Source organism: Musa acuminata, chromosome BXJ3-3 (genome assembly GCF_036884655.1).
Source record: "Musa acuminata AAA Group cultivar baxijiao chromosome BXJ3-3, Cavendish_Baxijiao_AAA, whole genome shotgun sequence".
Lineage (NCBI taxonomy): Eukaryota > Viridiplantae > Streptophyta > Magnoliopsida > Zingiberales > Musaceae > Musa > Musa acuminata.
The window spans coordinates 3,468,270-3,496,254 of NC_088351.1; the positions used below are offsets into that span (position 1 = coordinate 3,468,270).

Here is a 27,985-nt window from a genome sequence, read left to right on the forward strand (position 1 = left end):
ATCTCGTAATAAATAAATAAATAAATATTTAATTAAAGTCGATTGTGTCCAACCCTAAATCTAATTCCCTCTCTCTCTCTCTCTCTCTCCCTCTATCAGTCCCGCGTTGCCGGCTCGCTACGCTCCCCCTCTTTTCTGTTTTCGAATCCCTAAATTTGTACCGCCACTGCGCCCCTCTCCATTTCCGCCACCGCAGCGTCTTCACCGGCCCATCATTCTTTCAGGTTTGCGCTGTATCTCCCTCATCTCTGTTCCCTCTTTATCCCTCCCCGAGAAATATCTCGGTCGAACGTTTCTCCAGGTCAGGTTTCTTGAATCGGGGTACTGTCAGCCGCGCTTCACTCTTGAGCTTATGTTATTGTATCTTATCGACTATAGGATTGTATTTAGAAGTTGTTCTTCCTGATACTATTATTTTTGCCCCTTGATAATTGTTTGCAGAACTATTCTTGAACGGAAAGAAACTTGTTTTTGCTAGTCTTTTTTTTCTCCATTCCAGTCCCAACATGGTTTGGGCACCATAATCTTCGTATATTAATTTTGCCTCTTTTGGGATGCAGTTCTTGGTTTTCTTGGTTGTTGGTTGAGGAATACCATCAGATATCTAACGCAAGCTAGGTGTAGTAGGTTAGAATTCTCTAGTCGGTAGATGGAGGAAACTGTACTTCCAGGAAAGAGGAAGCTACCAGAGCAAGATTCCAATAACAATTCTGTGTTGGCCGATGAAACTACGAAGGCTGAACCCATTCCAAAGCGGAGGAACCTGTCACGTACATGTGTTCATGAGGTTGCTGTCCCAAATGGCTATTCTTCTTCCAAGGATGAAGCCACCTTTGGAAGTCTTTCAAACCCTGTGTACGGTGGTCAGATGGCCAAGACCTATCCATTTGAATTAGATCCTTTCCAAAGAGTTTCAGTTGCTTGCTTGGAAAGGAATGAGTCTGTGTTAGTCTCAGCACACACTTCTGCAGGTAAGACCGCAGTGGCTGAGTATGCCATTGCGATGTCCTTCAGAGATAAGCAAAGGGTCATCTACACCTCACCACTAAAGGCTCTGAGCAACCAGAAGTACAGAGAGCTGAGTCAGGAGTTTTCTGATGTTGGGTTGATGACCGGTGATGTCACAATTGCACCAAATGCAAGTTGCTTGGTCATGACGACAGAAATTCTGAGAGGGATGCTGTACAGAGGCTCTGAAGTGATAAAGGAGGTAGCTTGGGTTATCTTTGATGAAATTCACTACATGAAAGATAGGGAAAGAGGGGTTGTGTGGGAAGAGAGTATAATATTTTTGCCCCCAGCCATTAAGATGGTTTTTCTTTCAGCAACCATGTCTAATGCCACAGAGTTTGCTGAGTGGATATGCAACTTGCACAAGCAGCCGTGTCATGTTGTGTACACTGACTTCCGACCGACTCCGCTGCAACATTATGTGTTTCCTATAGGTGGCTCAGGTTTGTATCTTGTTGTAGATGAGAATGAGCAGTTTAAAGAGGATAATTTTATGAAGCTTCAGGAGACTTTCACAAAGCAAAAGGCTCAGGCAGATGGAAACAAGAGCGGTGGAAAAGTGAGTGGTAGGATTGCAAAGGGAGGGACTGGTTCTGCAGGTTCTGACATCTACAAGATTGTGAAGGTACCTTTCCTAAAATTTGGAGGAACAGTTAATGACTTAGGTATTAAGGCTTGAATGTTTGATTAGTTTGGAAATGTCATGCGATGGCCACATGTACAATGCAAAATCAACCAGCTTGTGGTGTTGTACTCTTAATTTGGATATTGACTCTTGTAGCTAAAATTTTTTGTCAAACATTCACATGAATCAGGTGGTTCACTGCTAATCGGGCTGATGTAAGATTAGACTGTATGTTTGATACTTTTTTTCTTTTAACCGTTAGGTTGGAAAGTATTCTGATTCTTTTGCATGGTAAGACATGCTGATTCAATTGTGAGATTGCTCACTAGCAGGACTCTGCCAACAGCTGTGGTCAGACTAACAGAAGATTAGAGCATCTTATGTATATTATGCTTGATGTTGCTTCTGCTGCACTACAGTTGGAGACTTGAAGTCCAGATTTTGAACTCTGACATTGAACTGTTTAACTAAATTTCATATCATCTCATTGCTGCTGGTAGAGTATTGAGCATTCACTCACTGATATAGCCAGCTAGATACTAGGATTTCTGTGCCTATCAAATGTGTATGGTACAGGTCAAAATATCCTGTACCAAGATGGTATTGGCAGTGTTCTCTAGACCAACATTTGGCATGTTCTGATTGACACAGGGCATGCTGATTTGCACAGAATGGAAGTGGACCATGCCATAATGGTATGGGGATGCTCTCACCATCAAATGGCAATTCTTGGTGAGGTGACTTTTTTAGGGCAATATAAAAAAGAACATCAAATTTCTGACTTTTGGCCATGCTGTTAGTTATATGTTGTTTTATATCGAAGATTCTAAATCAGCTTATCCAGATTGAAGTCCTTTTGCTGCTGTTTTGCTCATTAAGTGTTACAAAATATGTTTAATTGTTTTGATAAGCAATAGCTTAATCATTCTTTCCTCTGCTGTTATAACTCATCACTTATCATAAGCTTGCTATAGTAGAACTGGTTGACTAATTCTTTGAGAAATCCTTATCATGCACAAACTAGCATTGAAGAAATTCACAGAGTATGTTGCCCAAGCTAGCCGATTTGGCTTGCAAGAAGCTAAGGCATATTAGATGTTGAAACTATTTTCTTTCCACATTTTACACATGTTTACTGCAAGGATTGTCATGTTGTGTCATGGGATCATGCCAATACTTCTACTCACAATTTCATATTGGGGGGTCCTTAAATTGGGCTATCTGTATGTTGCACCTTCGGCATGGGTCAACATGGCATATGTTGACACCATTATGGTATGATCAGTTTCAGGTTGTAGAAAACATGTGAATTGGCATATCAATCTTTAGCTTAGTCCACTTATTTTGAGGTCGTTAACTGATTGGCACAGCTGTTGTTCTCCCATAGTGTAGCCTACTATTCTGCTGACTATACTATTTAGTGAATACACAATATCACATATAGATTTGCAACATGCAGTGTAGTGCTTATACCCCTATTTTCTTCCACATATCTTTTATGGTTTCACTCATTGTTCTGCTTATGTCACAACCTTTTTCTGCCCCACCCGATGGATGCTTTTGACACGTGTCAGTCTACCATAATATCCAGCAAATGTTGGGAGCTGTGTCATACTTAGAGCAAACTTAATTTGAAAGGCCATAAAGCATCTCCCTGATTCTTTCTGAAAATGCATTCCTACAACCGAAAAGTTAACCATGATTCTTTTCATACTTCTTGGCATCCAAAGATCACATGCTGAGGTATTTAATGGTCTATCAGTGCATTCACAATTATTAGTATTAACATGTTGTTTCATCTGCAGATGATTATGGAGAGAAAGTTTCAACCAGTGATTATTTTCAGCTTTAGTAGAAGGGAGTGCGAGCAGCATGCTATGTCCATGTCAAAGCTAGATTTCAACAGCCAAGAGGAAAAAGATGCTGTTGAACAGGTTTTCCGCAATGCAGTCCTCTGTTTGAATGAAGAAGATAGAACATTGCCTGCTATAGAACTGATGTTGCCACTTCTTAAACGAGGTATAGCAGTGCATCATTCTGGCCTTCTTCCGATAATCAAGGAATTGGTGGAGCTTCTCTTTCAGGAAGGACTTGTGAAAGCCCTTTTTGCTACTGAAACAGTATGTTTTATGTCAACATTTCATATTTCTTTTAATTTTGTTAATTTTTTCTTTTTAAATGGACACTTTTAAGGAGTAGAGGTTCAGATTTTAATCTGTAAAGATAGGTCCCACATATATATTACTATTTTTAAAAAATCCCATTTGGTGTAGAGTTCTGTTTCACCTTGCTTAGAGATGTAGTTTCATATAAAAGCTGTATCTTTTATTTTTTATTATGTTGAAGTTAGTTTTTGGTTTATCTTATGTGCTTATTTTTACTTCACAGTTTGCCATGGGATTGAATATGCCAGCAAAAACAGTTGTCTTTACATCTGTTAAGAAATGGGATGGTGATAGTAATCGGTACATTGGATCTGGCGAGTATATACAGGTAACAAAACTTTCACATTCATGTTTTATATGGAACCAAATTAAAAAGGAATAAGAAGCATAAATGCCTGGAAAAAGAAGTTAAAATATTCTCAACATCATGAAGGGTGTCATTGTAATTCATTATCTTATTGCTAGAATTTCTATTGTGGAATTATTGATTATTTCTTTATGTTCTTTTTTTTGCTTCGGAAGATGAGTGGAAGAGCTGGACGTCGCGGCAAAGATGAACGTGGTATATGTGTGATAATGATTGATGAAAAGGTAAAGATGTTTTAAGCAACTTCATCAGATATTATCCTATAATAATTTAAATTATAGCTGGAGAAACTGAAAGATAAATAAAAGTGATTAAACATAATTTTTGTTAGACAAGTGGTCTCATAAAAACTCTGCTTAAAAGCACTTAGTGGAAGTCTGAATTCACAAGTACAATACCAGATTGACATCTGAATAGTTTTTGTATCAATCATGTCAGATGATAAAAATTCATCTGGTATTTTTATCCTGCAAAGAGTTAAATGCATTTACCAATTTTTTAATCCCAGTCTACTGTTTTATAGAGCATAGTGAATACTGAATAGCAATGCAACACATAACCATTGCTTTCATCTGCAAGAAATTGTGATCTTTGCATTATGAACAACTTATTGTAAATTTACTTAATAACATCTAACAGGATTACAGGTGGTAAGCAAATGGATGAGGTTGAATATGATGTTCAATGCCTTATGCCATTTTTATAAATGTTGGTCACTTGTTAAAATTTTTTTGACTTTTAACTGTTGAATGCTTTTCTGTTGTGGGTAGACTATAAACAATCACTACTTCCAATAAGCGTCCTTAGGCATCCTGATGATTCATTTTAGTGCTTTAAAAAAAAAAAATTGGAGTTCTCTTAAGCATTTTGATACACACTTTTGTTTTTCTTCAGATGGAAATGAACATACTCAAGGACATGGTTTTAGGTAAACCTGCTCCATTGGTCAGTACTTTCAGATTGAGCTATTATTCAATTCTGAATTTAATGAGCCGTGCGGAAGGTCAATTTACTGCTGAGCATGTCATTAAAAATTCATTCCACCAGTTTCAGTATGAGAAGGTTAACCCTTTATAATTTCATGCATATTGTATTTTATCTTGCACTATCATTTTGGTTGAGTAATTTGGTTACTTGATTCAGGCATTACCAGATATGGGACAAAAGATCTCAAAATTGGAACAGGAAGCTGCTTTGCTAGATTCTTCTGGAGAGGTAATTTAGCACAAGGGAAAACATTGTCATTTTCTTCTCCATGTAAAGTTACTATTTATTATTATTTTTTGCATCATTAGGCTGAACTTGCTGAGTATCACAAGCTGGGACTTGAGGTAGCTCAACTTGAAAAGAAAATTATGTCTGAGATTACCAGACCTGAAAAGGTTCTGATGTACTTGGTACCTGGTAGGCTGGTAAGTTGCAGTTTCTCTCATGTTAACCAAACTCTAGCCATTTTTTTTTTATTCTACCAGATGTTTATTGCCTTCTTTTGGATTTTAAAAGAAGTATATCACTTTGAAGTAGTATTCTTAGGCAGTTAGTTGAAACTTCAATTTGTCTTTTCCTGCAGGTTAAAGTACGAGATGGTGGGACGGATTGGGGTTGGGGAGTGGTGGTAAATGTGGTGAAAAAACCTCCCACAGCGTCAAGCACTTTGCCTCCCGCTTTGGTGTCTGCTCGTGGTAGTAGTGCTTATATTGTGGACACTTTGCTGCACTGCTCTCCTGGTTTAAGTGAAAATGGCTCGCGTCCAAAGCCATGTCCACCACGTCCAGGGGAAAAGGGTGAGATGCACGTGGTGAGTTGAAGCTCGTGGGATAACAATTTTATTGGTGCCTGTTCATATTCTTAGCTTGGTAGCTCAAGTAATTCATGAAGTTGAAGATACTTAAAATCCATGGTTTGGCTGATGATATTGCAAACTATCTGTAGGTTCCTGTACCATTGCCTCTGATCTCTGGTCTCAGTAGTATCAGAATTGCAATTCCTTCTGACCTCCGACCAGCAGAAGCAAGGCAAAATGTGCTTCTTGCTGTTCAAGAGCTAGGAAATCGATATCCACAAGGACTACCAAAGCTGCATCCAGTGAAAGTATATTTTCAATTTTTTATTTTTCTCCTGTCATTATTCTTGTCCATGCTTAAGCATCTCCTATTTTAATTTCTTAAAGATTGGCTATAGGTATGATATTTCTGTTCAGCATGCAAGGCCAATTTGTAGGTAGTCTTTTGCCAAAATATATTAGAAATTTTCAATAAGTGTTGGCTATGTAAACATTGTCAATTATAAATCATATTTATCTTTAAGGAGAGACATACTTATCATATGGAGACATCATACAATAATTCTTAATTAAAGAAAGATATGTTAGTAAAAATGATGTTCAGTCATAAATTGTCACACACAGCTCATGTATTTAAAGTTCATCTCATATTAAGTATTGCAAATTTTTATATTCCTTGAAAGGTTTTGTTATGGAGATAAATAAAAGGGCTGTCAACACAACATCTGCTAATTGTGTTAAACAAAGAGTAGATCTCTTTTTGAGGTTCAAAGTGGTGTATGTACAATATTTTAATAGACAATATTTTATATTGGATCAGTGCATTTGACAGGTGGAAAAAGAATAGTAGACACACCTAGAGTTCAATTTTGTTGGAAAGTGCTGCTGTACTTGTGTGCCAATTTTAGGGGCTAATTACATATTATCCCCTGTAATTAATTATCTTTAGCATCCCGATCCCTATATTTATAAAAGTGAAATATTTAATCTCGTTTTTCCTCATGTTGTCGACTTTGTTGATGGAAATATCATAGGGTTTACTACTGAGCACGTACTGACTCTGCCTCACTTCGATTTATCACTAAGAACGTGCGGTAGTTTCGTCAGTAGAGTTGTCGGCATGAGTATAAACAAGGTTAAATGTTTTATTTTCGTAAATATAAGGATCTCAATATAATTTTTGAAAGTGTAGAGACTGATATACTAAAGGTAACTAATTATAGGGGGTAATATGTAATTAACCTAATTTTAGGCCAAGTGATATAATAAATATATGTAGAAGAATCATCTAAATCACACTCAATTTGTTATTTAAAAAAGAAAAAAAAAGTTGGAATACAACTTTAAAAGAAAGAAATTGGTAATATAACCTATGTGAAGGTTCATATATATTAATTTATTAGGTTTTTGTGGCTGAGAATGGGACTAAAAAAACATGTGTATTTTAGTGCTGGGCAATGGAATTGCGAGGGAGCATCTTTGGAAGAAGGTTAAAAGGGAAAGAATTTTTTCCCTTTATATCTGAGCCTAGATCCATGTATCAAAATTCTTCTGAAAACTCATCCTATGCGTCTGTCTCACACCTGACTTGTGGGGTTCACAGATAAAATTCATGAGAGAACCACATCATAAGAGAAAGACTCAAATGGAGGTTTGAGACACCGCATAAATGATAAAGTGTTGGACAGAGCTTTGGGATACATCATTTTCCTTTATATAGTGCTAGGAATTGACAGTTCTTGTCCTTCTGCACTGCCTTTTGTCTTTCTGATTTACTATTTAATAATGCTTATAAACAAGTATCCTTGATCTTTACATCGCTGATTCCTGTGAGTCCTTCTGTTTTGTTTCTTTGGCAATTTTGGCAGGATATGGGCATCAAGGATCCTGAATTTGTTAACTTGGTTAATCAAATTGAAGAAATTGAGCAGAAAATATTTGCTCATCCGCTGCATAAGGTATTATTTTACTTCCTTCTGTTTCAACATTTTGTCTCAGTTTTGTGGGATTTATCTGAATGTGAATTCATGTTCTGTTATTTGGTTACAGTCTGGTCAAAGTGAGCAGCAGTTCAAGTGGTACCAAAGAAAAGCTGAGGTGAATCATGAAATCCAGCACATTAAGTCAAAAATGCGTGACTCGCAAGTAAGAAATTCTTGGGCTGATGTACACTTTGTAATGTAATATTTTCTCTGGGTGATCTTATGTCCATGTTTGGGTGCATTTATATTACTTGAGCACAATCATGGTTTTTCTCATGTCACATCCAATGAGATGATAAAATTTACTTGGTTAGTCTTAGCCTTATTTTTCTTTAGGCAAGTATTAAGTTGGCCAGGAGAGAAGAGACAGGTGGTAGAGTTTAGGGCTTTCACTGATGTGCTACATTTGTGGTATTTTGATAATTAAAAAAAATTAGTTTTAATTTAAGAAGCTGAGGGAGAAGCACAGGTATGTTTGGCAGAAAACATTTGAGCAAGGTAAATATGGATGTCAAGTAGAAGACTGTGATTGCAAAAATGATCTAGTAGGCCAGTCTTATGAATTATTTGGAAAAAGCAAAAGAAAAGTAAGTCGATATTGACCTAATGCCCAGGTTTGGAAGCCTTGCACTTTCTTGGAGTTATACATGAGAAACAAATATCTTGCTCAAAGATTTTCCAAAGAAGGGTAAATCAGAAATCCAAATACTCCTGTATGGAGCACATTAAATAATTTTACGTTCACAATCCTAATAAACTGAAAGCAGCCTACTATAATAGTCTCTTTAGAAGCAAACCATTACCTAAAATAGAACACAATACCCTACTAAACAAAGTCTCAAGAAATGAGAGGGAACCAGTCCTATTTGATTTCAGGATATAATTCCAGTAAGAAATCACTTTTACCTTGTGGCTTAGTCTGTAACTCTTTTAAATTAAACTTGAAAATGTAGTTAGTCATCAGAAGACTAGTTTGGCAGCTGATGAGGAATGCCAAATGTCCCACATTTTTCTTATGTGTTCTCTAATCAAGTGTCAAAAATCTCAACAGCAGCAAAATTTAGCCCTGTTCTAATTGCAGCTGGGTTTCTGTCCAAACTTCAACAAACCTTATTTTCCACAATTGTCGAAGTCTTGAATCTTGTGCTGTGATCTCGTTGAACACCTCGTGCAATTATAGTGACTTTGCTTTCTTGTTGTAGCAGCAATTTTTTCTTCTGAACAAGGTCTTTGTAGGATCAAGTGACCTTTCTAATAATTAGTGTCTGTTATAGTAATGAGATTATTGGCCAAAGTATATATCTAAGATTCTTTTTTTTTAACATTGATATTAGTTGCAAAAATTTCGTGATGAGCTGAAAAATCGTTCTCGAGTTCTGAAGATGCTTGGTCATATTGATGCTGATGGTGTCCTCCAATTAAAAGGGCGTGCTGCCTGTTTGATAGACACTGGGGATGAACTTCTGGTCACTGAGTTGATGTTTAATGGTGCGCCTTCGGTTAGTAAGTTTGATTACTCTTTCATTGAAACTGTCTTACCCTACGGAGTGTTTGAATAGGTACATTTAATGATCTTGATCACCACCAAGTAGCTGCCCTCGCAAGTTGTTTCATTCCTTGTGATAAATCCAATGAACAAATACATTTAAGGAATGAACTGACAAAGCCTCTACAGCAACTTCAGGATAGTGCTCGAAGAATTGCACAGGTTTGTGAACCTTTTGCTTTCCCATCTATATAAATAGAAAACTAGATGTTTTGCATTAATGAAATGCATGATGCAATTGCAGATACAACGAGAGTGCAAATTGGACATAAATGTGGAGGAGTATGTGGAATCAACTTCTCGGCCATATTTGATGGATGTAATATATTGTTGGTCAAAGGTTAGTGTACTCATTTCTTATTAATGTCAGTTTTCTTTTTCCATCTTTTGTCTGATCAAATATGTGTTTAGTGTACCATGGTCTCTTGTTCAATCTAGCTTTGGTTTGCATGAATAATGATAAATATCAAATTGTCATCTTGAAGAAAAATTGTTCAAAGGATAGGAAGCTTTTTGCAGAAAGGCACATGTTAACCGTATCTTGCTTTTCCTTGATAGATTGTTGCTTATTTGCTTGAGTATAACGAGTTCAATAGCTTTCTGTTCATAGTTTGTTTTCCATGCAGGGTGCATCATTTGCTGAGGTAATTGAGATGACTGATATTTTTGAAGGGAGCATAATACGGCTTGCCAGACGATTGGATGAATTTTTGAATCAGGTAAAATTGGATGCATCTACCTTTTCTTTTGGTTTATGATGCTTCTTGTAATGTTTTTGTTATTTTTCTCCTTCCTTCTTGAGATATGGGATTTTTCTTTGGTCTTCTTATGAGGCTAAGTGAGTTGTAAGATGTTCTTTTTTTCTTTTTTTTTGGCCCTGTGTTTAGACTAGAGGGAGTTCTAAATGAGGCCTGCAATATCAAACATTGCACTTAGCGACCGACCAAGTGGAACACTAATTATTAAATGAGGATAGACGTGGCCCACATCTTGCAATGGCATGATTTCTTTTGCAAGATGTCTCACAAGGATGTGGAGTATGGACCAAGTTTTGACCAAATCTGGGGTGGTTGTTTAATCAAATGCATGAGGACTATTGTGGCTTAGCTGTCATCTGAGCCTAAGATCTGCCAAGAAATTTAGAATCTTAGAATTAGCATATAGAATAGATTTATCTTACGCAAGCAATAGCTGGTTAAGGCCTTGTGATGTCAAAAGGAGTTGAATGGGCATGATAACTGGCATGTACGTCAGCATATGCCTGTACATGTTTGTCTAAGCTTTTCAATCTCAACATAGAGACGCTTTTAGACAGTTTCACAACATGACACATACGAGGATATATAGTTTCACAACTTGTTCGTTGCAGCTTCATCTCGTTCTTTGAGTAGAACAATGAAAGCTGCTGCAGGTTCGAAGTGCCGTCTGAATTCCTTATAATTTAGCGACCTGTATTGTCTTAAGTTGATTCCTCTGGTGCATTATTTTGGCCAGAGAATTGCTGCTACCCGATTATGCTTCGCTAATTTCCTGCACTTATGGTCGTTCCAGTTGCGTGCTGCTGCTCATGCTGTTGGAGAGGTTGATCTAGAAAAGAAGTTTGAAGCGGGAAGTGAGAGCCTACGACGAGGTATAATGTTCGCCAACTCCTTGTACTTGTGAGAATTGGAATCTGTATCATGTAAGGCGTGTCTACCATCAATTAAATAGTTGTAGTCTTTCCTACCGTATAGCCCGCCTGGCCTCTCCCCCCCTTAATTTGTTTTTGTACACCATCCAAATGGAGATTTGACAAACATGATTTTTTTTTTTTTTTCTGGGAGGGGAGTGGTGGTGGTTGGGTTTATAAACTAATTTCTGACATATACCTTTTGAATCTAATCTTTTTCTATCCAAAGCCTCTTGTGTGCGAATGGACTTCCTCTTCCATTTTGTTATATTCAACTGAAAACATACTGTGGCATTTTATTTCTTTAGGGAGAACAAATTAATTAAAATATTTATTTAACCAAATTCATTTGGCATGTCAGACATCATTCCACCAAATTCAACCAAATCGAATTAAGCAGATTAAATATACCGTCATCCTTTTTTTGCATAATGAGAATTGTTTAAGAATGTTGTTAAATATCTCATGCCCCTCTCCCTACAAGTAGTTGCTAAAGGCTACATTCGAATGAAAATAAAGCAATTAGTCTCTGATGGGGGAGTTGGCGAGTGATTGACGAGAGAAGAGAGAGAGAGAGAGAGGTGCCATTTCATCTCGAATCCACGACCGCGGTCTCTTTGAGGGGCGAGAGGTACACGAGAGGGAGCGGGGATACTGGCGGAGCAGCTGCCTTCTCTTGCAGCAGAACAAGCACCTTCCTCACCTCATCTGCCAACTCGATCACCATGTCATCTTCGTGGCCTGCATGCATTACAATCTCCCTCACCATCAGCAACCACATCACCTAGCAAGAAGAGCAATGAAAACCGAAACATACCTATGTCGAACAATGCCTTCTCCAGTCGGAACAGGTAGTCTCTGTTGTTGCCACAAGGACCACGTGCAGTAGCAATCTGCCTGCAGTCTCTAAGAAGACCAGGTTAATAATAAATATGGAGAAAAAGAAGATCGAGATTGCATTAGCACATCCTCGGTCTCTCACCTAGCCATTTCCTGGAGAGGAGCTGGACCTAGATAGTAGCTGTTGGCTTCTTTGTCAGGAGTCGATACGAAACTGCAGCGCAATCGGTAGGAAAAGATCAAAAGACTGGACGGACCTCAGAGTAGGTTTCAAAGAAGAAGAGGACGGTGAGTGAGCTGCTTACACAAGTACTCCTGTAACAGTTGGCTGATGAGGACCCCCGCCCTCCTGAATCATACATGTGACACAAATCCAGTTGAGGCAAACGACAGGGATGAAGAGATGGGAAAGAGCCAAGACAGACAAAAAAACCAAGAGACTTCACCTTGAAAAAGTCCACGGATGCTTTAGTGTCGTACTCGCATTCTCTTCTCTCCAAATACTGAAATGAAATGTGCAACAAGATGCTCACGCAGCTCAGTTACAGAGTATTGAACCTTCATTCAGAATGCTAGCACCAGAATCTAATCTAACCTTCATTGCTTCTCTTTCCTTTTCTGCGCCTCCTTTAACGCAATATGCAGCGCCCCACTGTTCAAATCCAAGATCTTGTTGGAAATGAGGAGACAGAGAAGTAAAGCAGGAAGGATTATGCCGATTATGCGAGGAGGGGTTTCATTTAGCATCAAAGATGCACAGGTAATCATCTGAAACTCTTCTTTTCTTTTCAGTTTCGTTTATATCCTCTGTTTGTCGAAAGAAACAAATGCTCGTCTAATAATTTCTGTGTTTATAATAACAAAAATCGTTTGAGAGAAGGTACATGATCGACTTACGCAGATTGTTCCTTTCTTGGCCTCCAATGTGCAAGTTCTAGCTGGATTTTCTGGTGTTCCTCTATGATCTATGCAAGCTGCAGCAAATGAATCAATTCTCTTAGTCTTCCACAGATTCCAATCTGGTTATTCCATTCAAAAGAAGAAGAGCTTACCAAGATCAAACACACGCCTATAGTCCTTGATGAAGCCTATAATTTTCTCATCAAAGTCAAATCCAGGGTTCCAGATCAATGACCCATATCCAAACACCCAGAGCACCATCTTCTCTTACCTACGAAGAGAAACGACAGCCATTAATACACTATCCATAAGAAAAATTGAGGAGCATAGATCTGCATCAATTATACTGTGACCATAATACATACAGAAATATTAGAAATCTATCAAGTAGTTGCTCCATATTAATAATTTACAGTTGACAAGATGAAGAAGAAAAAAAGGGGAGACCAAGAAACTCAAATCGCAATTGATTACGAACAAGGAAGCAATGGATTCTAAGGGGAGACCAAGAAACTCATGGAAATGTATTTCCAAATTAGCTACATAATTCACGTCGGGAAAAAAAATCAAGATACATTTGGGTTATAAAATAAGCAAGGCAGCAGATCAAGAAACTCATCTAAGAAATAAATGTTAAAGCTGAAACTAAAGCCAAGAGTGAAATTGGTCTTCTTCTAGTATGGAATTTGATTAAGAGTAGGAATATTGGATGGTCTCCGCCATGGAAGACAAAACCTTCTCCGATGGCAGTAGACAGACAGGGGAGAAGATTGAATAGAAGATTTAGATTTAGTTCATCTGCCTCTTCTACACTCATCTCTCTCTCTCTCTCTCTCTCTCTCTCTCTCTCTCTCTCTCTCTCTATCTATCTATCTATCTTTACCACCGAAAAGAAAGATAGAAATCGAAACTTTCCTGGAAAAGAAAATGGCGAACAGCTTCTTGGAACACCAAGAATCGATTCGGAAAGAGAAAATGACCCAAGATTGGTGCAGCTTCTCACCACAGACGGTATCCCGACGCGTGCTGAAACCACACGGAGAGGAACAGGGGCGCCTCAGGAGGGCTCGTAGGATGAGGATTGGAGGCGAGGCGAGGTTTCGAGAGCCTACGGGTTCTGGCGGATTGAAACCCTAGATTTTGCTCTCCAAGTGGGTTATTGGCTCTCTCCCTCTCTCTCTCTCCGCTCCCCCTTCTTCGTTCTCGCCGTTTCTTTGGGTTCCAAGGAGGACGACGGTGCGTTGGTATTTATAAGCGGATGGACACAAACGAAGGGGGATGGAAATCATGTGACATGATAAGACATCCATCCCATGCTTGACTTACGGAATCGTGCTCGCTGGCCACTCAAATGACTAAAATGGCCTCATTGCGACTCACGTTTTATCAGATCCGTTACAGAGCAAATAACGACCCGTCATATCGATGTCATGAACAACCAATGGATGAGTCGATTGGGATCGGACAAGTTTGATCTGAGATCGGCGCTTGTGATAGGAAACAAACGATGTGGTCCCGTGGGATCAATTTAGGAGTTCATAAACGGCGGCGAGATCAGCGTCCACGTGACGCCAAGAAGCGTTCAGTCTGCAAAAGATATACCGGTGCAGGAGTCACGTGCGGCGCAAGACGACGACTGTCCGTAGCAGTGAGCAGGACGCTGATTTTTTCGTGCTTGACGACGGGCACGAAAATTGAAGACTGTCCGAATCGGGTGAGGACGCGTCTACGTTCGTTGAACACGACAAAGTGTTCGATTCGTCGTGGGCCCGAGGATGTAGGCAAGTCTCGGTTTCGGTTTCGATGACACTTCCCGCTTTGGCGACCGCATGCCCGTTGTCTATGCACTGGGATGAGTTCCCGGGCAGGTTCGATGAATCTCCCCCGGGGGAGCGGGGCCCTTCGGATGAACGAAACGCATGCATGCACATGGTCACGTGAAATGACATACTCGCCCCTTTCAATTTTCACTCGAGATTTACGTATCACGAGGCAGGCGTGAATCACGATGGAAAAGGATCACGTGCGATAACGAGCATCGAGACTTTCGGTATAGGGTTTATAAGTCCAAAGAAAACTTATTTTGTCCACATATATATATATATATATATGTATATATATGTATATGTATATATGTATGTGTATATGTATATGTATATATATATATATATATACATATACATATATATATATATATTCAAAAATTTATAATTTATCTTTTTCTCACAAAGCACCTCCTACTTTAAAAATTACCTTGACAGCATGTCTACTTTTTTAAAAAATAATGATAATTTTTTAAAATTATTTGTGTTCACATATGATTAAATCAAATTAAAAAACTAGTTTAACTAGAATCAATTTGTTATCGAATACTGTATATCTCTATTTTACATTTACTAATTGATGTGACCTATATGATCTTTTATCTCTGGCTATTGCGTTGTTGTCGCAATATACTCTATAGTCTTAAAAGTATTTTGATTTCATTATACTTACGAGTGTTGATTCATATTGTTCATGGCACCGGGTCTATTGAGCTTCTATTTTATTATTGTTATAATGAGAGTTCTAGAGTTTGAACATTTTTTGCTAGGGTTCCAAAACTATAACGGTAACCAACATTATTTGCGACAAAGTTTTGATATTTTATTTCAAGTATATCTCAATTTCTGTAAAAATATTTGTTAGGAAATTTAAAATTTTGGTTTATTATGTAACTAGGTTTCTAAAGTCGTATTGATGTTTATTATTTTAAACAGTATTATGAAAACTTATTGTTTTACTATCAATATTTTAAGTATTCTTTAAAAAAACAAAAAAAAATCTTGAACATTATTCTATTTTTGCCTTATTTTTTTTAAAATAATAATTATAATTTATTTATGTAATATTTTTTTTTTCATATTTGAGCTTCCAAAGAGGCCTACAATATATGTATAAAATTTGGTCTAAAGAAAAATTTTCCTAATAGGTGATGCACTATTATTGAGAAAATTTTAAAAATAGTATATCACATGGATACACTATTTAAAATGATCTTAAATTCTTAGAAAACTTTACATGTGACACTTGTGGATATGTGTCATTGGTTTTCCAATTGAGAGACTTTTTTTGAAATTTTTATAGATTTTTTAGCATTTGAACAAGGTATCAATTTTCTATTTTCTTCTTCTATAATTTATGAAAAATATAATGCATCAATGCAATATTTTTTCATAATTGAGCTTCTAAATAGGTCAACAATAGTGCATCACATAGATGCACTATTCAAAAGAATTTCCTATTATTAAGAAAAATTTTAAAATAGCGCATCACATAGATGCAGTATTCAAAATGAACTTAATTTTTTAGGAAAACATTCAATATGATACTTATGGACATATGTCACTTGTTTTTCATTTCAGAGTTTTTTTTGATATTTTTAGAATTTTTTCAGCATTCAAACAGTGTGTTATTTTTCTATTTTTCTCATTATTTTTTATTTCTGAAAAATTATAAGGCATCTATTCAATATTTTTTAACAATTGAGCTTCTAAATAGGTCAACAATATATGTAAAGAATTTGGTCTAGAAAAAATTTTCCATTGGTGATTTTCTATTTTAGATTTTTTTGATAATTTTATGAATTTTTGAACATCTAAATAGTATGTCATTTTTCTTTTTTTTTCTCCTCTTTTGTATTTCTAGCAAATTATAATACATCCATGTAACATTTTTTCACATTTGAGTTTCTAAATAGGTCAACAATATATGTAGAAATTTCGATCTAGAAAATAATTTTCTAATAGGAGATTGACTATTTTTGAGGAAAACTAAAAAAAATAGTGTGTAAGTTTTATGCATTTTTTAGTATTAAAACAGGGTGTCATTTTTTTATTTTTGTCATTTTTATATTTTTTAATAAATTATAATGCATCCATATAATTTTTTTTATTTGATCTTTTAAATTGATCGACAATATATGTAAAAAATTTAGTCTAGAAAAAAAATTCTAATAGGTGATGCACTATTTTTGAGAGAAAATAAAAAATAGTACATCGCACATTGATTAATTAACCAATTATTAAGTTACTATAAAAATTATGAAATATTATAAATATTCTATCATTGATTAATTAACCAATTAACGATTTTTACATTTTCCAAGAATGATTATTTAGTATTTGTTATGAAGTGTATTGAGCATTTACTGTTTGGATTTTCTATATCATTCTTCTAGAGGGAAATGAAGAGGCTTCCATTGTAAATTGCAGGATCAATTTTGAATGACAAATACTTTTGTAAATAACCCACTTCATAAGAGTTATATGTATCTGATCAAAATTATCCATATGATTCTCCAAAAAATTTTGATATCTTAAAATTATACAAATGATTAATGTAATATATATATTAAGTTTAATTTTTGGCCAACTTTTTTCCATTTTCGTAGAAATATCATAGATCCATGCAATATATTTTGACATTTGAGCTTCTAAATTAGTCCAAAATATTTGATAAAAATTTGAGCTATAGAAAATATTTAATAATATAAGATGCATTGTTCTTGCATAAAATCCAAAGAGATAATACATCGCATTGAACGACTATGTAAATGAACTAAAATTTTTAGAAAAAGTTTGAATTGGACTCCGACGAACATACGCCATTGGTTTTCTATTTTAGAAAATTCTTTTGATATTTTTATGAATTATTTAATTATGAATTGTGTCATTTTTTTTATTTTTGACCAATTTTTTCATGTTTCCGCATGAATATCTTAGATCTATGTAATATTTTTTAACATTTGAGCTTCTAAATTGGTCTAAAATACCTGATAAAAAATTTGAGCTAGAGAACTCAACCTAAAAGTCAATCTCAAATTTATTAGGTTTTTTTTCAATATGTAAAATAGAGCATGTAAATTGAGTAGTTGTTTTTTGCTAGAGTGAATATTAGCAATCCCATTAATGTTGGTCAACACTGTTATAATGTTCGATGTCGCTTGATACCATAGTTCATCTCATCATGTCATTCACACTTAATGATGGACACCGAAGAGGAAAACATTGCTTGTCGCCCATAACATTACTCATCGCCTATACCTTACCACTCAAAGGGGAATAAGGAAAAAAAAAAAAAAGGTCTTTACATCTGTTCTGTCACGGATTTAGCTGGTTTTGCCTAAGTCGTACGACACCCTTGCGTGTCCATTCGAAAATGTAACCTCCCCGAAGCCTCCCATGGTCCCTTAGGACCCACAAAAGAGAGAACGGGTTAGAGAAAACGCCTCATTTGGGATCCACAAGCAAACATTTCCGGAAACACTTCATAGACAATGCAAATTACAAACAAACTTTACAAGCTCTGAACAGTTGCACAATAAATGGTCAAAATAGTCCATTATAGACCGAAAATCTCTCACAAGTATCCACATGACACAACCTTTATTTACAAGCCTAAAGCGGCCACCAACCTAACTAAAATGAGACTATTAAGCCTTCGATCATCCTTCTATATGCTGTGCAAAGTATGAACATACCAAATGACACATACATATATAAGCATTACATCAAACATCTTGTTTAGAAGTTTGTCCGTGACATTCTCCCCCACTTATTCCTTCGACATCCTCATCGAAGCTTTTGTCGACACTACAACTCCTTACCTTTGCTGAGTCTTCAATCTTCTGCTCCAGCTGTATTGCGCCTCCTGGTTCCCAACTGCTCTCCGCTACTGTTTTTTAGTAGTCGAACCTTTGATCCCCCATGCTACTTCAACTCGCCAATGACTCTGACTCTAGTGTGGGGTTGGCTGAGTTATGTTGATCCCTGTTAGTTCCTGCGGATCCTCCAGATGAAGGAAAAGACCATCCTTACTACGCCAGTCTCTCAAATGCCTCATGCTGCTTGAATTGGGTGGATGCTTGTTGGAGCTTTAACGAGCATCGTCTCGCAAACTTCTGAAGTTTTGGGTCCTTCCTCCATAAAATTTGCCCATTGACTCTTCTTTCACTTAATTGTCACTTCCAAGTAGGTTTGCATCACTTCCGCTTTCGATTGGCATTTCGTTGGGAAATGAAGCGGACAATCTACTCTCAATAGTACCGATCACCGTTGGTGAGGATTTGACAACTATTGTCTTCCATTATCCTCGAAGGATCTTTGAACCTATGCAGAGCTTCTCTACTGGATAGATAAGAGAATTGGGGTACTCGGTTTCGCCCATTCTCTTAAGGGTTGAGAAGGCAAAGGTTACTTGACTTCGCCAGCCTCCTCGAGGTTGTACTCCATGCATCGAGCTGGTTACTGGCCTTCGCCTACTCTTTGCTTACACTTCTGAAGTACTTGAAGTGTTTGCACTCCTTGCGTTGAGTTAGCTACTGTGATTCACCTTCTCAATGCCATCGAACTTCTGGAATGCAAGAAGTTTTCACCCCAACTTGGAGTAATTCTCTAATAGATTTGATCGCCTCTAGAATTGTACCGTCTTCTCCATCAACCCTACCACTTACTCCTCTGAGTAGCAAAGGTACAGCACCACGTACTGCCTACTTCGTTCCTTGGTTGTGCACCCTTGCATGAATCAAAGTCCTTCACTTTCGGCTATCTTGATGAGAAGCTTGTTAACACTAGTCTTACGAAGTTCTTTAGCCTCTGCCCTTTAGCCTTGTCTTGGTAGTTGGAGTTTGTCTTCGCATGCTTCACCTCCTCGGCCCCTTTCACGACCAAGCACTCTCCCTCCGTGAGAGCAAGGGATCAATGACTTTTACGGAAGCCCTGCCTCTGCGATACCATCGCGTTGCCATGCCCATGGCCCTACTATCCGTCGCCTCACATCTGCATCCCTTCTTTTCACAATCAGTAGATATGTCTCTGTGGCACTCCTCTGAGTCCACCTCCATTCTAACTGATGCTTGATTTTGGGTAGCTAAGTCCCTCTAGACTCGTCGTCGCTTCCTCGCTCCTTTCGACCCCATGCTTTAACACCTCTGTGTTCTGCAAGCAGCTCCCTTTGGTCGATAGAAAGATAGACTGCAACTCCCATGCATGGCCTCTGCTATCGCATTATAGGGTTTGCACCGATTATGTTCTCCTTAGCTTCCTTGGTAGCAACGTTCGCTTACTCAACCTTGTCCTCTAACTTGCTGGGCTCCCTTAAGCGAATATGGGCTCTGGAGCAATCCAACTCTCCAGCTGCTTCGATCATACCTCTGCATGATCAAGTCCCTCTCATGGGACTCACTAGTACTTGCATTCGAACATTTCCCCTAGTGGAACACAGCCCCCATATGCTGATGACCAAGGCTTTCCTCCGATGTAAAATTCGATGCACGCACGGAAGACCCGCCTCTGCGGTACCATGGCCTTCACTCATTGAATCCATAGCCCTTCTCGTCGTCGTGTTGTTCACCGAAGTGGAGATTCCAATAGCTCCCAATCATACTTCCGTATGATCTAGTCCCTCACGGGACGCATTCATGTGTATCGTATTGCCACGAACTGTTCCACCACGATCAGCTGCACCATGTTGCCTCATAGTGACATCTCCATTGCATTATAATCCTTGTGAGATGAACTCGAATTGTGATCCCTTCATGTGTGGCCTTTGCCAATACATCGCAGGGTCTCTTCCACCTTCGATTTTGTTCGTTCCTTTGGCAATCGATCTTCATCCACTCACTTTTGGGTCACACCTAGATAAAGCATCGCTCTAGGACAGTCTGTCGCCTAGTAGCTCAAAGTCCACCGACTTCGCTGAAAATGGTGCACCATTATCTGAATCCTAGGCTTTTGCCCCTACCAGCACAATCTCCGCTGCACACCACTTCCTGCCTAGCAACTTGACTGGTAACATTGTGGCATATTCTTCAAGAGTATCTGCCTCCGCGTCCTCTTGCCCCATGCCAAGGCCTTCTGAACCCAACTTCACCTTCGCAAGTTGAGTCGCCTTAGTTCCTCCGTCAAATGCTTCTCCGAGATAAGGTGCATGTACCCAGAAGCTCCATTCGTCTTTGGCACCATGCAAGATGAGTCCGCTTCATCAGAATGAAGGACCCATAGAACAACATGATCCTGCTCTTGCATTTGCAAGAGTTCATGTCCTTGACCTCTGTCCAAGGAAAGCACTATGCCTCTACTCCATGTTCCATCTTATATGCTGGCTCCCTTCATAGGGCTTGGGTACCTCGCCAAATTATACCCAAGTTGCTGCGCTCCTCGTTTTTACATTGAGTTGATAGTGGCCCTCGCGCCTACCATTCCACGGGTCAGCCCTCTCTTGAGTCTGATCTCCATATCGACTCCAAGCGTGCCTTCATTTATGTTGCTTTGGGTCGCTCCCCCACTTTATCTCACAATGCATCCACCAATGCATTCTCTCAAGCGAGATCATGCGACGACTCCTCGCCGCTTGCTCGGTCCATTGAGCTTTGTGGAGTTGTTGTTTGTTGAGGTACTCCTCCTCATCATGTACGGTCTGTCCCGCTTGATTCTCCCTCTGGAGAGCCGGGACTTATCCCTCCTGGATAACTGTCCCATTGGAGCAATATCTCTCTTCGTTTCGGACACCACCATCCCTTTGGACTACTCTGATTTGCTGAATAAACTGCACATTGTTCTACCTCCTGCAAACGCTCTTGCTAGATTGCGACTCCATGTCAATACAACCCCCGCTACACCATTCAAGGCCTAGCAACATGCGGAACTCGTTACACACTTCAGTCTCCTACGGGCGTATCCTTCACATTCCGAAGAGAAAGTTTCAATGCTCCATGGCGCCGAGTTTCGGTCGCCTTGGGATGGCCGCGAACATTCCATCGTCTGCATACAAGCTCATGTATGAGTACCGAATTCTTTGAGTTGGCAATTCCCCTCACCTCTGTGAGCTTTGCATAACTCTTTCAGTTGCTAAGCAACTCATTCCACCTTGCATGGTCTCATCCTTTATCAAGCGTCTCGCTTGCCTTAAGCATCATCAAGTATAATTGTCAACGTTGAGCCGTAGCTCGAACTCAGCCATCCCACCCTTTGTGCACTCCACATTCTTCCAAGCTTGCCTGTTCTCGTGGTGCCTCTTGCGCGAAGGGTTGGTCATTCCTCTGAATGCCAATCTTAGATGCTTGCTCCTCCGAGCGACTCTTTTCCCTACATCTCCATATTCGTTTTCCCTCAAACAGTCGCGCGTGTGATGACTGCCCTCAACGCAGCCCCACTAGGTCCCCCACGTTTGCATGCTAAGTGTTTATATGAGTGCTTGTCCCGCTCTGATATCATCTCTCATAGACTTAGCTGGTTTTGCCTAAGTCGTGCAGCACCCTTGCGTGTCCGTTCACAAAGGTCAGCCTCCCCGAAGCCTCCTATGGTCCCTTAGGACCCACAAAAGAGAGAACGAATTAGAGAAAATGCCTCATTCAGGATCCACAAGCAAACATTTCCGGAAACACTTCATAGACAATGCAAATTACAAACAGACTTTACAAGCTCTGAACAATTGCACAACAAAGGGTCAAAATGGTCCATTACAAACCGAAAATCTCTCACAAGTGTATAAATGACACAACCTTTATTTACAAGCCTAAAGCGGCCACCAACTTAACTAAAATGCGACTATTAAGCCTTCAACCGTCCCTCTACGTGTTGTACAAAGCATGAACATACCAAAAGACACGGACATACATAAGCATTACATCAAACATCCTGTTTAGAAGTTTGTTCGTGACAGTTCGTAAGGTATTTTTAAAATATTAAAAAAAATAAAATGAGGTTATAAATAATAAAAATAGGTTGCTAATAAAAATATCCTTGGAGAAATAGTTGTTTTGATAAGAGGAATTTCTTCCTGAATTAACGGATTTAATATTCACTGTCGGTATACGTTTGAATTGGTATAGAGTTTCTTGTCCTTGTAAAAGAGAAAAAAGAATATAAAAAGAAAGGCCTTTCTACATCATTTACAGTACATTCATGCATCGATTTCAATTTTAACTACTAACCGAACCACTACAGTATGTACTTTATTGCTTAGGCCAATTGATCTCAAGTCTCAACAATTCCTACGACTTCGTCTCTCATGGTGCGATCGGATGGAAGGCGATGGTGGAGTGGTTGACGATCTGTAAGCTGAACTGCCCTCCCTTCTCTGTCACGTCGATCTTGTCCACCCCCGGCGGCGGCACCATCTCGAAGTCCTTCACCAGCTTCCCGACGATGAGCGAGAGCAGCGGCAGCGCCACTATGATCCCGGGGCAGCTTCGCCGGCCGACGCCGAAGGGGAGGAACCTGAAGTCCACCTTGCCGCCCACCAGTGCCTCCACCTCCTTTTCCTCGTCCAAGAACCTCTCCGGCCGGAACTCCTCGGGCTTGTGCCACCATTCCGGGTTGTTCCCCAGCCACCACGCGTTCACTATCACCTTGGTTCTCTTGGGGATGTCGTATCCCCCGAGCTTGGCTTCCTCGAGGTTCATGTGGGGGACGAGGAGGGGTATGGGCGAGTGCAGCCGGAGTGTCTCCTTGGCGACTGCTTGCAGGTACGGTAGTCTCTGTAGGTTGGTTTCCATCAAGGGTTCATCTCCGAGCACATCCCACAGCTCCTTTCTGAGCCTTTGCTGGACGTTGGGATGGTTCACCAGTTCTGCGATCGCCCACTCCATCGACCACAAGGTCGTCTCTATGGCTGTAGCATGCGCAACATTAGCCTCTCGTTATGCCTATCAAGTCTCGATGCAAATGATTGCAGAGTCATCGTTTACCCGCAACGTTGATGTTCTCCACGATGTAGATCACGTTGTCTGAGGTGATTTCTCCGTTCATCTCGGCCTCCAGTATGTAGTCCATGGCGCACCTCAGCCTTTTCCCGTCTCTTGCGGCCATCAGTATTCTGTAGGCGGATGAGACCCGCGGGAATTAGACATTGGTGTGCGATGGTGATCCAAGAAAATGATGTGTAGCTATGTCTACCTTCGTTTCTCTACGTAGTTGTCATTGTAGAAGGCGAGCCTTCGTCTCTGTAAGTCCCTGCACTTGTTCAAGTAGCCTCTCAGGAAGGGCCGCAGGATGGGGATGAAGTCGCCGTAGTTGTACTCGAAGCTCTGAGCCAAGCGGCTCCTCTCGGAGTTGAACCACGTCGCCTGCTGGAACAGTGGGTCGGACATCGACTCGAACCGGGCGTCGAACATCATCCGATACATGACGTTGTAGAGCATCAGCTGCAGGCGGCGGCGGACGACCACCCCCTCCGTTTGTGCCACTCGGTCCCCCCGGAGGTCGCGCACCACCATGTCCATCTCCTCCTCCCACATCTCCCGGTACTGCTGCACCACCTTGTTGGTGAAGAAGGGGAGCGTCATGACCCGACGCATCTTGCGCCAGTGGTCGCCGTACTCCGTGAACACCATGTCCTTGCCGTTGTCGGTGAAGATGTCCCACACCACGTTGCGCGGCCGGGAGCCGAACTCGACCCCCTGAGTGTGGAGCACCTCGGCTGCTAGCTTCGGGTCGGACACCACCACCAGGTTGCGCACGCCCAGCCGCAGCAGGAATACATTTCCGTACTTCTTGGCCATGTTCACCAGGTTCCGGTGGTTGAGGTCGTTGCCGACCTGGAGCCAGTTGCCGAAGATGGGGAAAGAGACGGGGCCAGGAGGGGTGTTAGAGCCGGGCACAGAGACCAACACGAACGGCAGCAGGAGGAGGAGAAGAGGAAAGGAGAGGAAGAAGGGCGACAGGTCGGGGAAGAAGGACTTGGCTGCATAAGCAGAGGCGACTGCCACAAGGGTGACGATGCCCAACAACTTCGCCATGACGATGCCTGTTGTCTTCCTCATTGTGTTGCCAATGCTTCTATATAAGCGTTTTGGTGAATGAACAAAAAATATAGTTAGGAGAATGATTAGAGGCGAATTCCCGAAAACCCCTCATTTTAGACTTTTTCTTAGTTTCCAAAGATTATTCTCTATTTATCATACTCTCTGAAACATCTCACCACAAGACAATCAGAGAATCGATCCTATCTTGTCAGATTATGAGACAAATAGGTGTAAATTTTAGGAAATATGAAAAAGAGATTCGTCCTAATAATGTTCAGCAGGTGAGGGTTTTCTTGATAATTCACCTAATGATCATCATTAATTGAATCTTACTAAAAGTACATAGGTACATGCACTCGATCTAAATAATATGCTTCCATCGTTCACAGCATATAAAATGTATTTACAACATGCCAAGTCTTAATCATGTAATCCTTCCTAATGTGACATTTATCTTTATCGACCTAAAGAGATCATTCTTTCAATTTGCCAAATTGTGATGAATATAATATCATTTTCACTGCTGGTTTCTGAATACAGACGCAGCTTGCTGTGGTTGCAATGTGCCAAAGTTCGTACTGAACGATTAAGTTCTTTGAACTTGTGGTAAAGACTGAACAGTACAAGACGTTTGTGAACTAAGTCTTCAGCATTATCTCGTGTTAATGATCGGGTTTGTGATGCAACGATCAGCCCTACTCAATCCTAAATCGACATGAATCATAGTTGAATCGATCCAATTTAGAATCGAACTCATGTAGAACCTAATTCAACCTATCTTAAATCATTTTAAATTCATCTAATTTGAACTTGTATAAGTCAAATTTATATCTGTTATGAAAGATTCTAAGTTGTCATATCTACTTTCAAATTCGTGTCAGAAGGTTAGTAATAATTTCAAACCTATGATGTTTAAGTTAGTAATAATTCGAAGATCATCAAAGTAATTATATTCAATCAAGTAAGAATGCATTTGGAAAGTATTTTTATAATATAAAAAATAATCATTAATGTTATGGTAATTATTAGGAATGTTTAATCATGAAATCATATATCAGATAGTACATAGTAACATTTTGTCAAGTCTACTTTGTTGTTACAACTATATAATCGACTCGATAATGCTAAGTTGATGTCCTCGTCGATACCCTCTTACGTTTGTCTTGATGTGTTAGTTAAGTAAAAATAGATTGTCGATCAAATGTTAGCGAGTGAAAACAATATGTTACCCAAATAAGAATAATGCATCAATAACATGTCATATCTTTTTTGCTAGGTCAAATAAGTTTGAACCAATCAAGATCCATCGGAGATCTCCTTGACTTGATCCAATGAAGCCGGTTTGGTTGATCTCCAAAGCTCAGACCGGGCCAAAGGGTGTAAGTACATGGGGCGCATTGTAACAGGGCTTAAAAGGCTCGGGTCAGCCATTGACCAAGTCACAAGACCACCTTGAGTCATGTGCGCTGCACGTTCCTCGTTGTGTGAAGGGCTGGCTGCAATATGTCTGACCAGGCTCAGCCCACGTGCAAGGCGCTCGACCGTTGGCCCACATGGGCCGCATGTTCCATGCACGTGGTTGTTGGCAAACCTGAGTCCTGGGCTACTATTGGGCCTCTCTTCGGACAACAAATCAGGTTTTGTGGGCTCGCGTTAACTCGCGAAGGGCCGCACTTACTCTATATTTGAGCCTAGCCGAGGGCTCCGTCGCACGTGGGAGTCATTGGGCCATTGAGGCAAGCCGGAGGTTCTACGTCATGCGAGGCTGAGTTGCAGGTATAGATCGGTTCTAGGAATATATCACATGATACTAAAAAAAATTAAAATAATAATTTTCATTCTCCACATCTAAAGATATTAATTTCTAACTTGTATGAAAGCTTTGTTATCCTCTTTTTAGTTTCGTCCTTCCCTCTAGCTTTATTATCCTCTTGGATAACCTATGCAATAATAGTGTCAATGGCGATCCTACTATCCTATTTATCTTGATTCGTTATCCTCTCGAACGGCTTACCCAATGGTGGCATCAATGGCGATCCTTATCTTCTACACTGTCTCATTTCTTCTGCTTTGTTATCCTCCCCTTCGACTTCACTATTATTTCGGATAGTCTACCCAATCGCAACATTGATAAGGATCCTCATCTTCTGCATTGTCCCATTTCTCTTGCTTTGCTATCCAACCTAAAGTCTCTGGCTTCGCAAAAGGATGGGTGAGGATCAAAATTACTTTTTATCCCTTTTTTTTAGCATTATTTCTGTACGCTACAACACGTGTGGTATCTTTTATCAGTAGAGTCGACGACGTAAGGAAAAATAAAATTAAATATTTTACTTATATAAATATAAGAATATTAATATAATTTTTTAAAATAAAAGAACCGAGATATTAGACATAACTAACTACATAGAATAATATATAATTACCTCGCTCCATCGGCTAGGCTCTATGCTGGGCGTCAATTGGCTAGATCTGACCAAGTCCCATCGACGGTCTAATCTAGTCTCAATCGAATTTGATTAATTCAGATTTAAAAAAAAAAGAAACTTTAAAATATTATAATAACATAGATTAATAATACTATTTCTTGTTCCGGGAAGATAAGCACATTTATGCATCAAATTCACTTCAACTGGTAGCCCGGCAAATCCAATTACAAAGCAAGAGTTGTTGTCGGAAACAACTTTGAAAGCCGTGGCCTCGGGGCCGACGCGACTCGGTTCGGGTCCGGACGTCGGGGATCTCATCGGGGCGTACCTCGAGCCCGCGAGGTCGGTCCGGTGTGATGGTCCAATCGGGACGGGGTCACTGTCACCTCCGGGCAGGGGCTCATCGTCCGAGACCCTCGGCTTCGCACCTGCACAAAGGTCAGGTCGGGATGCTCGACCCAACCCCTCCGACGATCAAGTTAGCAGAAGATGTGGAGGGGGTTTCAAAAGAAGAAGAAGTGTTTGTATGTGTGACCCCCCCCCCCTTCTCTGATGAACGAGAGGGTATTTATAGGGAAGCTTATTGCTGTTTAATGTGCCCGCCTGCAGGAGGCAGGCTGATAGCGTCTGACATGGGTGCTGGCGTGGCGTGAAGAACAGCGCCTGAGCAGGTGTTAATGCGCCTCGATCGGTGTTCCGGTTCGGTTGACCGAGTGCAGTCGCGTCGATTGAGGCATGAGACGTCGGCTGACGTCAGCCGAGTCTTATCATAATTACTATCCTCATCATATTCCCCCCCGGAAAGAAGCTATGCGTCGGACGTTGTAACGGAAGTTCGAGGCATGGCTTAAGCTTTTAGACAGGCTGGCCGCGAAGGCATGGT

The 27,985-nt window shown here is 39.9% G+C and overlaps 3 protein-coding genes across 5 annotated transcripts; 1 reads left to right on the plus strand and 2 right to left on the minus strand.

Annotated features, from left to right (window-relative positions):
- Positions 1–67: 67 nt before the first annotated feature.
- On the plus strand, positions 68–11,385 carry LOC103976859 (DExH-box ATP-dependent RNA helicase DExH10). Of its 2 annotated transcripts, none has more exons than XM_065144016.1 (17): positions 68–224; positions 561–1,636; positions 3,442–3,756; positions 4,025–4,129; positions 4,324–4,392; positions 5,063–5,230; positions 5,312–5,383; positions 5,464–5,580; positions 5,739–5,966; positions 6,101–6,259; positions 7,820–7,909; positions 8,001–8,096; positions 9,268–9,421; positions 9,493–9,641; positions 9,724–9,819; positions 10,106–10,198; positions 10,974–11,385. In XM_065144016.1, exons 2-17 carry the CDS (start codon positions 650–652, stop codon positions 11,139–11,141), a joined length of 3,066 nt encoding a protein of 1,021 aa, XP_065000088.1. In that variant the 5' UTR covers positions 68–224; positions 561–649; the 3' UTR covers positions 11,142–11,385. The 2 variants fall into 2 exon arrangements, with proteins under 2 accessions (XP_065000088.1, XP_009390468.2); XM_009392193.3 differs by having other exon boundaries at positions 11,031–11,385.
- A 140-nt stretch (positions 11,386–11,525) lies between these two features.
- Positions 11,526–14,098, minus strand: LOC103976860 (gamma-glutamylcyclotransferase 2-1). Of its 2 annotated transcripts, none has more exons than XM_065144018.1 (9): positions 13,892–14,098; positions 13,041–13,159; positions 12,886–12,962; positions 12,584–12,640; positions 12,435–12,491; positions 12,294–12,337; positions 12,131–12,202; positions 11,966–12,045; positions 11,526–11,889 (listed from the first exon to the last, which is right to left on the minus strand). In XM_065144018.1, exons 2-9 carry the CDS (start codon positions 13,147–13,149, stop codon positions 11,738–11,740), a joined length of 648 nt encoding a protein of 215 aa, XP_065000090.1. In that variant the 5' UTR covers positions 13,150–13,159; positions 13,892–14,098; the 3' UTR covers positions 11,526–11,737. The 2 variants fall into 2 exon arrangements, with proteins under 2 accessions (XP_065000090.1, XP_065000089.1); XM_065144017.1 differs by having other exon boundaries at positions 11,966–12,054.
- An 8,816-nt stretch (positions 14,099–22,914) lies between these two features.
- On the minus strand, positions 22,915–24,599 carry LOC103977324 (cytochrome P450 CYP73A100). Its single transcript, XM_065143373.1, has 3 exons — positions 23,826–24,599; positions 23,618–23,745; positions 22,915–23,541 (listed from the first exon to the last, which is right to left on the minus strand). Exons 1-3 carry the CDS (start codon positions 24,428–24,430, stop codon positions 22,937–22,939), a joined length of 1,338 nt encoding a protein of 445 aa, XP_064999445.1. The 5' UTR covers positions 24,431–24,599; the 3' UTR covers positions 22,915–22,936.
- Between the last annotated feature and the right edge of the window lie 3,386 nt (positions 24,600–27,985).